The sequence below is a fragment of the Notechis scutatus genome, chromosome 4 (assembly GCF_049901735.1).
Source record: "Notechis scutatus isolate UNSWTSFEM ecotype Mainland chromosome 4, rNotScu1.2, whole genome shotgun sequence".
Taxonomy (NCBI): Eukaryota; Metazoa; Chordata; class Lepidosauria; order Squamata; family Elapidae; genus Notechis; species Notechis scutatus.
In genome coordinates, this window is record NC_142012.1 from 107,609,577 (window position 1) to 107,625,121 (window position 15,545).

The 15,545-nt window shown below is 36.9% G+C and overlaps 1 protein-coding gene across 1 annotated transcript in view; it reads left to right on the top strand.

Moving 5' to 3' along the window:
• The first annotated feature begins 12,214 nt into the window (after positions 1-12,214).
• The window catches only part of ADAM12 (ADAM metallopeptidase domain 12), a 294,207-nt gene continuing 290,876 nt past the window's right edge, over positions 12,215-15,545 (top strand). Inside the window, exon 1 of the mRNA XM_087964323.1 lies at positions 12,215-12,560. Within this exon, the coding sequence (XP_087820449.1) occupies positions 12,446-12,560 (115 nt within the window). The 5' untranslated portion in view covers positions 12,215-12,445. The remainder of the gene's footprint in view (positions 12,561-15,545) is intronic.

Here is a 15,545-nt window from a genome sequence, read left to right on the forward strand (position 1 = left end):
TTGGCCATCAAGCGTATCATGGGATAAAGAAATGATAAGATATGAGATGTGTGCCTATAATCTTCAAAACATATGCTGAGGTTGTCAAGAAAATAATTAAATATGCTAAAAATTGATATAAGCGAACACAGACTTTTAAACCATGATGATTGTTGAAGGTAAACAGATGTGGATCAGTAAACTACCTGTACTGAAACTTTTTTTGGGGGGAGGGAATAACTATTGAAGAAAACATTTAAATTATCTGTACTCATGGGTATCCTCCAGATGTTTTGGATATCATATCTCCTCAATTCCAGCTTGCATGGCCAATGGCAATGAATTGTGTAAGCTGCAATCCATAACATCAGGAGGTCATCAAGAGGTCCATCCCTGCCCCATTATATATACAGAAATAAAAAATATGTCCTAAAATATTAATAAAAATATTAATTTGGACAAACTATTATAATCTAATCTGAAGTAATGGAGAAAAAAGCCAATAACAACAACAAAAGCCTGTACCTAAAATATAGATTCTCAATGAAACAGGCTGCTCAGCACTAGAGGTGTTGAAAATGACATTTTCACAATGTATATGATATTCCCTTTCTTAACCAAATAATTTAAAGTATGCTTGGTGGCATGCTAGAAGTTCTACTTAATGATATCTAACATTCATTTCAAATGTGATTTTATTTTTGGAAAGATTTACAAAAGACTATAAACGCATTATCTTTTTTCATAATGTTTCATGGTGGAGCTGTTATATTTATATATTTATACAAAATTTCACACTGCTTTATCATTTTAATATGAAACAATGGCTTGACAAAATATCCCTACAAAGCCTCCAAATTTCTGTCATTCCAGAGCATGAATCATCCTTTTTGAGATATAGAACAATTGCTTTTATCATCTTATTGTTGTCTATGAAGAAGTCACACCTCATCAATATTATTGATGATTGCAGCCAAATTATATTGCTATCTTTATAGCATGCATGATCTAGGGTTATCTAGGCACAGCTCCACTCATCTACAGAACAAAGGGAACAGCTTAATAAACATGCACATAGAATCAAATAAGACTTATAGGTCAAGCTGTGATTAGTCTAAAAAAAATAATTTATCGTTTGATAGGAATCTTCCAGAAATTTTCTAGGATCAAAGACTGATATAATGCAATGGTCTGGCTCAGACATAAAAATTATGGATTAAGATCTAGGGTTTATTAGATGAGAGCAAACCTTTGCCCAAACACTTTCTTTCCATTCATGTTTCTTCTCACTTTTCAAATAGAATGAGGACTTCCAAGGAGAAGTATTGAACCATAATTTGAATTGTAAAATAATACATTAACTTTATAGACTGCAATATATAAGCATCTGCAAACAGCATGACTCTTTTACCTTCTATTCCCCCTTGAAATAATTCTCAGTAAATTAGGGAAAGATATTTTTTTTTTAGCCTTAGGCATGGATAATAATTCAAACTCTTTTCTCTGCAATATTTACTTAGCTTAATAAAGTCTCATGTAGTATAACCTTAGAATGCATAACTTCTTTATCTCCTGGGATCTGCTTGGCCATCTCATTTTATCTATCTATCCATCATCTATCCATTCATCTATCCATCCATCTATGAAACAAAATTATTTAAAAGAGAAAACAATATAAAACAAAAATATAAAAAGGGAACATAAACAGGCAGGAAATATATTAACAGATTCATTTATGCATAAAAACGGTTTGGGTAAGCATTTCAGTGAATAGTCATAATCAGCTACAAGAGCAATGGATACAATGGATAGCCATATTTCACTATAATCATAGTTAATCTATATTAATAAGTGAATTGTTTAAAGTTGCTAAAATATCAATTTTGCAAACCACAGAGTAGTTGGGGCCATATATTTATCTTTCCAGTGCTGAATAAGCCTCATTTCTAAGTAGGTCACTGAAAATCAACTTTCATTTGTCCAGCTATCCTTTTTTATCAATAGCAATATATTTCAAAAGAATGTGTGCATCTGAAAATATTAAATCTTATCACAAAGTTCAAACTTCATTTTTTAAACATTAATAGATAGAAATTATTCTGTCAGGTGAATCTTCATTTTAGATACTCTTGATTGACATTAATTTTATTTTGCATATGAAAGTATCACTGGGAAAGTAAGTATGAATTATGATACCGGTACTAGAGGGTTGAGTGACAATGAGATAATTCTAGTTAAATTGGTGAGGAAAAAAATCAAACCCACTGGAGAAAAGGATAAAACAAACCAACCTCTGCACGGACTTGCCTTATCAGATTTGGCATCCATGCTGTTCAAAGGCAGAAAGAAATATATATATTCTATATTTATTGATTTGATATTTCAACTTACCAAATGAAATGATTCACAGAGACATTATGATGCTTCTGGTAATTTATAATTATTTCAGAAATATACTATAGTGTTATTGATAGCATCAAACGAGATTAATTAAAATAAATGATGCAATTGATATATTAAAACTTACTTGAATTTGCTCATATGTTGTTCAATTAACCCAAATGAATTGAAAAAAGTTGTATGGCTTCCTAAATGAAATGGCTTTAAGAAGCTAAATTACACAAGGAATGACTGAGAGAACAATCCATCTTTATTTTATGATTTATTATTATTTCTATTTTATTATTTTATTTTTACACCCACCCATCTCTCCTCTAAGATGACTCTGGAATCTTTATCCTTTAACCATGAGATCAGTCAGTCAACTATTCTAGGCCATGGGAAAACTGCACTATAATACATTTTCCATTGCTTACATTTATAGTACAGGTAGTCCTCAACTTATGACTACAACTGAGCCCAAAATTTCTGTTGTTCAGTGAGACATTTGTTAAGTGAGTTTTGCCCCATTTTATGATCTTCCTTGCCTCAGTCGTTAAGTGAATCACTGCAGTTGATAATTTAGTAACCCGGTTCTTAAGTGAACTTGGCTTTCCCATTGACTTTGCTTGTCAGAAGGTCGCAAAAGGGATCACATGGGACACTGCAACCATCATAAATATGAACCAGTTGCCAACTGGTCTGAACTTTGATCATGTGACTATGGGGATGCTGCAAAGGTCATAAGTTGAAAAACGATCATAAGTCACTTTTTTCAGTGCCGTTGTAACTTTGAATGGTGACTAAACAAACTGTTGTAAGTTGTGGACTACCTGTATCTCATGACCTTTTAAAGCAAATTTCAGGTTTCAAAATAGATGTGGGACTACACACATATAATTTTCCTCTGTTTTTTGTCCTAGATGTTTTTAGGGTCAGAGGAAAGCAAAGTCAAGTCCTCTTCTATAAATATGGCCATCTATTTCTTATGACTCAACTGGTATCCTCCAATGGAGAAAAATATGAAGAAATTGCTATATTCAGATTTCTGTATGCATCTTCAAGCTTTTTATCTATTGTATCATTAATTCTCATATCATTACACAAACTGTATGACGTGATAAGAATGAAAATTAGGAAACCTAATAGTCTATATTTTAATTTGACAACCTTGGCTTGACAAAGACTGAAACCAAATGAAAAATTTCCTAAGGCAATCCTAACTCTATAGGAAAAGAAACTGTAGCATTACCCCAGAGATCCTAATCAATTCAAGGATCAGTTTTTGTTTTGTTAGAATATAAAAGACTAAATAATAGGATAATGATTCTTTGGCAGCAAAAAAGAATTTTTTTCTAGTGAATTATTATTGTTGGTGTAAATACACATCTTTCTAAGATAATTCTACCAATAGAATGGGAGGAGCATTTGTTTACAAATTACAATAGATACCAATATAGTGTTTAAAATTTTGAATTAAAATCAGACATAGAAGCTCACTGGATTACACTGGGCTAGTAATACTCTCAATCCAACCTAATTCACTGAGTTGTTGACATGGGTGACATATTATGGGGTGGAAATTAGGTGTTGTATTGTGCTTACATATACTGCAAGTGCATAGAAAACAAAAACACTGAATGCTAATAGCCAATTGTTGTCAATATCATTTAAGGAGATAAAGGAGTTTATTTTACAACTTAGAGGAGGCAAGGGCCTTGATCAGGGTTTTTATTCCACTGGAATGTTAAAAATCGATCTTAGGATGGTTGGCCTCTTTATTTCCCTATCTAGATCGCACAATATGAGACCCAAGAGACTGGGTAATTGTAATTATCATCCCTGTGTTCATGAAAAGCAACCAAATTGACCAAAATAACTATTGCCCTTTTAGCCTTTTGAATATTTTTAGTAAGTTGTATCAAGCTGCCATCTGTTATAGAATAGAAACTGGTTTAAGAAGCATTAAATGTTCCTGCACAATGGAACACCGATAATGAGATGGAGATTAATTATCAACAATCTAAATAGCAGTCATTTTTGTGAAGAGACCTAAAAATCATCATGGTCGATAGGTCCAAAATTTCAAACGTGTGATTGGTTTTTGACATTTTGGAACTCTCCCCCACCCAAATATGCTATATCTGAAAATGCCTAAGTACTTTGTTTTAATTACCCAAACGATAATGTTCAGTTACTGTATGGAGCCTGTCTTCATTATAATCTAATCTCCCTATTCTGGAAATAATCAAATATGAAATGGTAAGATCTAATGTCCAAGTTCTCAAATGCATTCCAAATGTTTTTAATACTTAAGGCTGGGCTACTGCCATTTGAAATCAGGATATTAGTCACCATGAATAATATTTGATTAGAGTTCAGTCTACCTTCTTCAGGACTTGCCCGTTTAGTATGGAATGATTTCTAGCAATCTTCAGGGCGATACCTTTTAGAGGTTACATTCAGCTTATACAGCTTTTCAATGTGATCACTTGACTTTAAAGCCTGATCATGCAAAAGCAAAAATTAAAGTAAGAGTCAGTGATTTGGAACACTAATAAAATATGTCTGGTTCCAGCTATTACATCCTTGATAGCATAAATGGCTCCCTCAAATCATTTAAGTAGCTTTATAACTGAACAATTACAAAGTGAGCCTTGGTGGCACAGTGGTTAGAATACAGTACTGCAGGCTAATTCTGCTGACTGCCAACTGCCAGCAGTTTGGCAGTTCGAGTTTCATCGGTTCAAGGTTGATTCAGCTTCCATTCTTCCAAAGTTGGTAAAATGTGGACCCAGATTGTTGGGGGCAATATGTCGACTCTATAAACCACTTGGAGAGGGCTGTAAAGCACTGTGAAGCAGTATATAAATCTAAATGCTATTGCTATTGCTAAATATAAGAGGGTACTCATTCGCAATAGACAATACTCTATTGCCTGCTGTGCTATATGGAAAATATAGGAAAATATGATATAGTGAGAATCTGCCATTGTGGGTCAATGCAACCAGCATGTATTGTTAAGATTTGACTTTCATTTAAGATATTCACAGTTCCCCAATTGTTTCTGTTTTATTACTTTATTTGAGTGACTTTGAAGTGTCATGTTTCTACCTTACTTTCCAGCCAAATTTTAAACTATATCCAAATGTAGCTTAATTTTGTGAAGTAGATTGCAATGTCAAAAAGGAAAGACTTAACACAGATCCTCACACTGTCAAATTTTGAGACAGGTTTTTCTTTAATTGTTACAATTTTTATGTATATATACTGTATGCATGTGTGTTTATTTATTTTGCTTTTCTGTGTTCTGGTCTACGACTAAGAATTCCAGAAATATATTGCAGTTATATTTTGAAGGCCAGGCTTTTGGAGCAAGGCAAGACTGAAGTGATAAAATGTTCATTTTGCTTTTGTATCTTTAATGAGCATTTATAGACAAAAACAAAGTCATTATCACTCCTGCAGCTTATTTTTACATTACTTCTGAAAAATACAAGGCCTCCACTTGTTTAGTGTAATAATGGTGGCTTGAAATTAACTCTGTATCTTCTCACAGTTCACCAAAAGTTACATATTTCTTGGAACAATTAAGTCTTTAGTAGGAGAGGAAATGTGGATTTGTAAGTGACCCTTTCAAAAATTTAAATACAGCAATTCATTGGGAGATTTTAACTTGGTTCAACATGAGATGGAGACAGAGTAGTTTGCTTTTTTTCCTGCTGAGTGTCCTGAATAAACCTAAATAGGCTTTTTTGTACTGAGTGCATGATTGTGGATTGTTTGGATATGGTTTCTTTTTTAAAAAGGCTTTCCAACCAGCTCTATCAGTGTATGAAGGCCAACTTTGGAAGCAAATGATGAGAGCAGGAAACAGCAGATGTTTCAGAGAATGGAACATTTGTTCCATGTGGTCTCCTCTACTTTTCCTAAACTAGTCAGCTACTGCAATGTATGGTGAAAGTTGCTGCACCATTATCAGTGCTGCTGTAAGATTTGATTATGAATTCCCCTTAAAGCAGAATGGAAGCTGAAGTCAATTCCACTGAAAGTACAACAGCAAAAGCATTTTCTCGTGGCCTTGATAGAAAGATCTCCAAAAGTAAGAGCATCTTTTCAGATTTTAACATCCAGACAAGTGCATACTCGGTCATTCGATTTTTTACATACTCAACCTCCAAGCTTTTGAAAACAACTGTCAAACAATGCTGGTCTCACAACTTTAAACCCCCAAAACTTTAACCTTAAAGTATCTACCATATCACTCAATTCCTAAGAAGTCTGTAAGGGGGCATGCATAAGCGCACCAGCATGCCTACCATCCCTGTCCTACTGTTCCCATTCATACTCATTTATTATGTATATACTTATACCTGTTTATACTTATATGTTTATATGTTATGTTCATAATTATACTTGTTGTCTCATACATGCTTGACAAACAACAAATAAAATTTTAAAAAACTTGGATTTAAGTCAGTCCTAGTATTAAGGGCAGATTAGCTGCCTGGTTACTGCATTTTACACAAACGGAAGCTTCCATGCATTCCTCAAGAATAGCACATCCTGAAGTTAAATATTTAATTAAGAAACCATTTAATATAAACTGTGAATGCAATTATACTCTGTACAGTTAAAATTAATTTGTCACATCATAAACTACTATCCAGTCACAACTTTTAGAGTAGACTAAAAGAGTAGATCTGTTGTATCATTTTTTTTCAGAGATATTGCCTTACCTAAACAGAAAAACAGAATAACTGTGGGTAAGCCAAAAAAAAAAAAACACCAATGGGAGTAGGAGCAACTTCTGACTTCCTGTCATCTTCCCCACTGACTTTCCTTGAAGGAAGCTGACAGGGAACATTAGAAATGACAATCATATGACTATGGCTGCTAGTGGCAGTGCAGAAGTGTGAAGCAGCCACATAGTTGCCAAATTTTAGCCCCATGGGAATCATGGGTCCCAGACTTTGAATGCATTCTTTACGTTAGCCCAGGGGTGTCCAACCTTGGCAACTTTAAGACTTGTGGACTTCAACTCCCAGAATTCCTCAGCCAGCTGGCTGAGGAATTCTGGGAGTTGAAGTCCACAAGTCTTAAAGTTGCCAAGGTTGGACACCCCTGTGTTAGCCCATTTGAGGTATGTGATTAAAAAAATTGTTGCCCTATGATGCAACATTTTACCCAGTTAAAGGTTACAAACAAGTAAATATGAGAATTTAGCGGTATATAGATTTAGGGATCATTTGTAACTTTTGATAATACATGTAGTCTCTTTTAAATTCTGTTTTTGCAACTGTTAAGGATCTGAAGTCCCTAATAGTAGCAAAATGTCCATTAATTTCTCTATTTGTCCATCCAAAAGGCATTTAATTAATTATATGACACAATCCATACCTAACATTTGTTTGAGACAATCCATTTGAAGCTCATATGTTAAAATAAGACCAAAATAATATCTGTACCTGGTGTGAGCTTGCAAGTGTTCATAACTGACCAGGAAGGAAGATTTTCATACAATAATTTTATAACTTTATAAAAATTCTGATCAATTCTAAGACATGATAACTCTTTGCCATTCATTAGTTTGAATTCATGCAAAATGAAAAGGAAGAAATGTCAGCTCCTATTTATCCCTACCTCATGTGCCATGTTTATCCAAGGTATTTCACTTTAAAGTCAAGTAACTCTGTATTAGTTCTTTTAAACCAGATTAAGGTTATACTTCCATTTGCTTGAAGACTTGCTCTTTTTTCCCCATCCACAACAACTTTCCTAAAGGATAGACTGGAATGAAAGGGACAGACTAGTCCAAAGTCACAAATCATCTTTTAGGCTTCCACAGTTGACAGATGATGGTGTATGTTAGCTCCATGGTTGATTACAACATCTAGGATAAAGAGTTCTATGATGGCATCTAATTTGAATAATGCACTGAGATAAATACTCAATAAAATGCAGCACACCAGCAGTGACTAAAAAAAGTGTCACACATATTTCACTACCTCAGATTATTTCCTCAATACACTAGTTAGTTAGTTGGAAGAGTTAGAATAACTTTATTGTCACTTTAAATGTTCACTAATCGGCATACATTAAAATGAAATTTCATTGCATACGGCTCTCAAAGGGTCTCCACCTCCAATATACAGTAACACATAAACTTGACAAAATAAATAAATACAAAATTATGCATATATGCCACAGAGAAACAACATATTCTAGTTTGGATGTATATATGCGCATGGCGAGAAAAACTAATCTTGCAAGTTTACCAGACGGATGGCATAGGGAACAAAGCTGTTCCAGAAGAGATAACCTCAGTTGATGACCTATTAATGTTACCAGTATATGTATGCACTAACATGAAGCTTTCATGGTCTGCTTTGCCACGTCCTTCCCAGAGCTCTGGCTTTTTCTTTACATGAGGATTTTTACAAGTAATTGTAACAGGATATCTGGTCATAAACACTGTCCACAGGACTGCTATATCCTGTCCTGGGATTTCTACACTCACAGCCTCTCACCCTGAGTTCTAGGATGGCTGGATACTAAAGCTGCCACCATCTGATTTAAATGGGGAGGTCCCTCAGGGAATTTCACCAGGAATTGGGGTGAGGTAGAAGAGGCAATCCTGTTCTGAAAACTCTGTTTTTAAATAAATGGCTATAGTTTCCCTTTTTAACTTGTTAATGGGCCAACCAATACAGAGTATGTGGAACTTATGCAAACTCAACCCTGCAGCAGTAAAAAAATAAACATAGGATGTTTGTTTTAATAAATGGCACAAAAGAAGTGCTTGTGTGATTATAGTTGCATCAAATTATGGGAGGCCTAGATATACATATAAAAAGCTAGCAATGATTAAAAAGACTCAAAGAAGCGGGAAATTTGTGTTATGCAAAGTCCCAGTTTTGTGGGAAATTAGATCTAGATTTAAAGATCAAAATTTGATTTGGAGCATGCATGCGCATATAGGTAGGGCTTGTTGGAAATTCCTTACCCCGAACATTTCTTCCCAGAATCATGTGACACATGGGAAGGACAGCCAGACATGGCCAAGAAAAGATAAGAGTTGCTTTAACCCATTCTGATGCAGGACTAGATGGGTATTCCTGTTATGGCCCACAATGCATTTTGGCTTTCAAATCTAGATTACTGAAGAGCCTTACAGGAAATGAGAGAAAGAATAAATCTACACATCTGAGCAAAAGCGTAACTGAAAAAAAAAATACTTCTGATGCTTCGGCCTATACAAGTCCTCAATTTAATTACCATAATTGAGCCCAGAAATATGGTCTAAGTGATCTTCAACCTTGGCAACTGGTCTAAGGGGTCTTCAGTCTTGGCAACTTTAAGCCTGGTGGACTTCAACTCCCAGAATTCCCCAGCCAGCAACTTTTAAGCCTGGTAGACTTCAACTCCCAGAATTCCCCAGCCAGCTCTGGGAGTTGAAGTCCTCCAGGCTTAAAGTTGCCAAGGTTGGAGGCCCCTGGGACTCTAAGGTCATGGCAGTCGTTAAAGGACTGTGCCTGATTTACAAACTTTTGTTTTATTTTTTGCAGAGGTCATTAAGCAAACATAGTGGTTGTTAAGCAAATCTATTTTCCGCAATAGGTGCTTTTTTCTGGAAACCTCAAAACTGGCAAAAAATGCTGAAAATTGAGCCAATTGCCAAGGGCCCCAAATGCAACCATATGATTGCAAAAGGGGGAGAGATGGCATTAGAAATTTGAAAATGGGTTGCAAAGTAGCTCTGGTAAGATCCGTCATAACCCCAAACATTTGCTAAGTGACCGCTTATTAAGGGAGAACTATCTGTACTTTCCCTCCCTGCTTTATTTTAGAGGTTCCAATTCAGGGATTAGGACAAATGGCCCAAATCCAGATCTAGCCAGAAAATGTGCTTCCACGGTCCTTGTTGCTCCCATGATTTGTAGTCCACTTTGGGGCAAAGCAAACTTTTTCCAATTTGAATAAAATCTGTCACTGGAAAAAAGATACGGGTTGTATATAAATATAGTCACCTAGTAGCTTCAGCTGCCCATCTCCACTACAATAACATATTAACCTATAGAAAGGACAAGGATGCACAATGTTGCAGGACCAGAACTAAAACTAAAATCAAGTAATTAAATTGGAATTAACATTACATTAATTGCAATTCATATGACTACTTCCCATACATTTAATGTCTTCCACCTTCAGTTACAATTTGGTGGCAACAGATGGGCCATGAACATTGCACCCAGTATTTTTTTTTCTGACTGAACATTTGTATTTTAGGGGAGAAGCATCCCTAAGAACATTTTTCTTGCATAAGATTTGCGTTGCAGTTAATGATATATGATTACATTTCTTCATCGAGACTGAGTGTATTTTAGAAAGCATGTAACAAGTTTTTATGGACATTCTATTTCACGGGTGTCAAACTCGCAGCATCACATTGCCGTCACATGACATATCGTGATGTTTTTCCCCTTCAGGGAGCTGGGGTCGGGTTTTTTTTTTACAGTTAAACAGAGTTGGAAGGGACCTTGTAGGTCATCTAGTCCAATCCCCCCCCCCACCTTAGCAGGAGACCCTACACTATTTCTGACAAAAGGCAGTCCAATCTCTCCTTGAAAATCTCAAGTGATGGACCACCAGTTTGACACCCCTGTAATCTACTTGGTCTTTGAAGAGGGAGGGTTAATGCTGAAGAATTCCCATTTGTTTGTCAGGAAAAGATGTGCCGCCATTGTTGTGTCATCAGAAATGCTTTGCTAGAAAGTGAAACTAGAACAAGGTGTATTAAGTGACACAATAGGTCAGCAAAATAAAACTCTCAGAAATCTCTAAAATGGGTCCAGAAATTAATTAGATTTGGAGATGGCAGAGTAAATTCCCTTTCACTGGAATCAATAGGAAGGGATGAGAAATACTAAAATAAACAGGAGAAACACTAAACCCCACAGAGATTTGGATGCAAAAAGCAAGGTTCACAGATTCATCTGACCTCCATAAGCTATAAAGATCTGTTAGATATTGAGGTCCCTAGGTTAAATGTTTTGGGTGGGGTTTTTTTTTGCACGGACATATGAGCAGAACTTTTTCAGTCACAGCATTTCATAAATAAAAGAAATCAATCAGGGATAGCAAAGTTCTGTCATTTTAAATTTAGTGAACTATACAGTCTTTCCCCCCCCCCTCCTCTTCATAATAGTAGCAGTTGTGTCTGTGTGGTCTCTACACCAGTAAATCCCTCTGCCTTCAGGATTTATTTCAAATGTATCTACCAGGTGGATAACTATTAGCATTATAAAGGTAGATTTGCAATCTTCCTCAGTTTCTCCTAAAAGGAATGGCATCATAACCAACACTTGAAATCAAATTAAGAATGAGAATCCATCAGCTTTTATCCCTAATCATTTTCCAGACATGCAAACTCAACTATTTGAGACTTGAGATGGAATGACTTTCGAGACAAAACAAGATCATTTATCATCCTTGGAGGAGAAAAGGGATTTTACAGCCAACCTTAAAAATCAATTCCAAATGAACGCCTTTCCTTCCAAACCGATTGAAAACTGGCAAGCAGGTCAACCTCTCTGTAAAGGGACGGGTTCTGTCTACCCAAGCTTGGAAGGGCGCTAGGACCCGGCACAGGAGCAGCAGGAGGAAAGCGAAGAAGACAACAATTAGTTCCATTATAATGACAACTGTAAAAGTTGGCAAGGGCAGTTTTTCACAAGGCCTGCCTTCTTTCAGGAAAAGATTTTTAGTGCCTCCTGTTGCCAGCTTGGATGAGTTGCTCAGTTGTTGCAAACGGTCAACAGATTTGTTCTTGCCAAGGAGGTGGGGGTGGGGTGGGGGCAAAAAGCCAACCCACCAACAGTTTAAAATTATAAAAAAAAAAAAAATTGAAACCAAAGCCCAACTCATCAGCAGCCTAGGCAGGAGCAGGAGGGGTTTCGGAGTGAACTGCATGCAGGAAACATCTCACATCCTGAGTTTTCAGGACTCTTTTCGCTCCGCTCCGCAACTGTGCATTCATGGGGCTGGGACCAGCTGATCCAAGTTTGTCTTGCAGCCTGGATTAAGAATGTCAGAGCGCTTCCAGGCAGAACGACCACGCAGCCCTCCTTTCCCTCGCCCCCCGACCCAGATACTCTGCCTGCTGCTCAGCCTCTTCGTTACACCGCCACCCGGGTCCCGAGGTAAGTTGGCAACCCCTCACGGCTTCAGATCTAAGACCCCCAAACCCTCAAACCGCCTCTGAGCAACGGCTCCCCCTCCCATGCGCCCCACAAGTTTGGCTAGGGCGCTATCGACGGAGCCAGCCTGTCCCGAGCGCCCACATGTTGCACAGAGTGGTGTTTTTGGTTTTTTTTCTCCTCCCCCTGCCAAACAAAGAACCGTCCTTTCTTTTTCTCGGACCGATTTCCTAACTTTGACTTTTGATTTCTCACTTTCGGGGAAAGCAGCAAGTTCGGGGCAGGCAGCAGAGCGCTACTCCCGCCGGGCCGGTTGCCGTGTCTGCTTCCAGGATGGGAGGTGGAAGAGGGACGCGGCTGCCGCCTTTCGACGCTCACCCGGCGCGAAAGACATTCCCGCTGGCTCGCCTTCGCCCTCCCACGCCCCTTCACGCCTTCCTTGGGCGAAATTCCCTTCAGCCGCCTGTCCCTTAACTCTTCTTTAGCTGTGGGGTGGATGGGCTTCTTCCTTACCATCCACTCCCATCATCCTCTTCCTCCTCCTCCACCATCACCACAGCACCAGGATAACAGCTGTAAAGTGGAAGTAGGTAATAGCAGGTGAAGGATTGCTCCAAGTGGGAGAAATCTGCCCAGTTGGATTTCTGCCTGCTGTGGTAAATAGAGACAGTCCTTGACTTACAATGGTTCATTTAGGGACTGTTCAAAGTTACCACGGCATTGAAAGAAGTGACTTAGGACCATTTTTCACAGTGACGCCTTTGCAGCGTTGCCATGATCCTGTGTTCCCAAATTCATGTTTGTGACATGGTGTCGTGTCCCAAGGATCCCCTTTTGCAACCTTCTGACAAGCCAAAGTCAGTGGGGAAGCCAGATTCACTTAACAACCAAGCGACTTGCTAACTGATCAACGTGATTCGCTTAACAACAGTGGTGAGAAAGGTCGTAAAATAGGGCAAAACTCAATGAATGTCTCACTTAACAACAGGAATTTTGAGCTCAGTTGTCATCGTAAATTGTAAATGAGAAAATCATGTCATTCTCTGACAGACACTGGGGGAAGTGACTTAATAGCTTAATAGTTTCATGGAACATCACGGTACCTGTTGACACATTCAGCTATAGATATCGGATTAATTATTTGCATAACGCATTCTGCCTTGTCTTCTCTTGGCATCGCTATCATTTGCAAATAGAAGCATATCTTTATCTTTTTTTTTTTATTTCTATACATCCTTGTTAAGAATTACACTGCTGAAAAGAGTGCCTCCAGGCTTTTCCCATGGGCATGGAGGATTGTTAGATTATAATCCTCTGCCTGTTTCCATAGAAGGAGCTAGAATTTATTTCGGAATATTGTTGGGTGCAGCAAAAATAAGGAAAATGTTGACTTGCCTGCATGTTTAAGCTGTTTCCCCCTTTTTAAAATGGAATTACACTGATATAATTGAGAGTAATTAATATCCTACAGAAGTTCAGAAATAGCCTATGATCAACTTCAGTAGAGCTAGCCTTCCCAAGTGAAATTGTGTAGGATTATACACTCTTTAATTTTTTTTTTCAAAATAGGACTATATTTAAAATAATTAGTTTGGGAACAGGCTCTTCGGTATCCTGTTGTCCTTAAAGTATGCTAAATTACTGAAAGAATGAGCTTTGTGGCTTAATTTTTTATTCTAATATATTATTCTAATATTATTCTAACAATAATCAGATCTAACTGTAAACCTGAAGTAATGGACAGTGTGTTTATCATCCACACTTTCTTTCCCTTGCAAGACATATGATGCAATAACGAAATAAGTTAGAAAAATGGGAACATTTTTATTCTGGTATGCCAAAATACTACACTTGTTGAAAGTTAAATCATGTGTGCATCTCACTTTAGAATTAATCAATAATTGAACTGGCCTGTCTAAAGTGCAAACACATTGGCAAATTGGCATACTCCTTTAATATAAAAGAATAATCCCAGATACATTTTACTTATAAAACATAATTATTTTTCAATTCCACAGCTATTTTCCATTTAATTGTTATGATCTGAAGGAATCTTTGACCAGGTTTCCTCCACAAATGAATGTCCTTTTTGCAGTATTTGTGTTTTGTGGTGAATGAGCAGAACAAATAGAAGTTACGTTGCCCAGTCTGAAGTGAAAGAAGCTATCTCATTGCTAATGTTGCAGAATCAGCCAAGCATTTTTTCTTGGAGAACAAACATTCCTTTCTGCTAAGCTTCTTGGATCTAAGTCAGTTTAGGATTTTACATCCATCATAGCAGCTGTCATGCAATTGTTCCAACTCTCTTGTATGACACAGACTAGATTTAATGCTCTCTCTGTGGCAAAAGTTTATTGGTCTGGAGGTGAAGGATTTAGAATATGTTGCTTGTTCAAGTCAGTTCCCTTTTTATGGAGAATTAGTATGATGGTGAATTTCTCTTTTGCAAGAGTTCAGGATGTATAAATGTCATTGGCTTTCAGATCCTAAAAGGGCTTTTCTTGTTTTGATTGTCTTGATTCTGGACCTGTTGAAGCCCTGACCAGTGTGATGCAGAAATAATTAGTTGCACAGTAATAGCGAATTAGTAGGTGCTATTGAACAAAACCAACTTTGTTTGTTGTTGTTCTGTGCTAAGATTTATGAAGGTAGTTGGGAGATATTTAAATTTAAGAAGATAGAAAATAAAAACAAATGTAAGTAAATTTGAGTAAAAACTCATTATCTAGTCTGCTATGACAATAAAGAAGCATTTTTTTCCCTTCATGGTAATATCCTCACAAACAAATATAGAATTTTCCAAGAACTTTAAAATACTGCCTTAATCATGATATGGAATTATTAGTAGGCTATTAGTCCTGACTTTGGGATTTGTTCCCAAACTATTCTCCCAGACATTTGTAATACATTAGTTACCGGTATTAGGAATTTTACATCAATTACTGGACCCTGATGTTAAAGAGTGGTTTTAAAACAATGTTTTGTTTT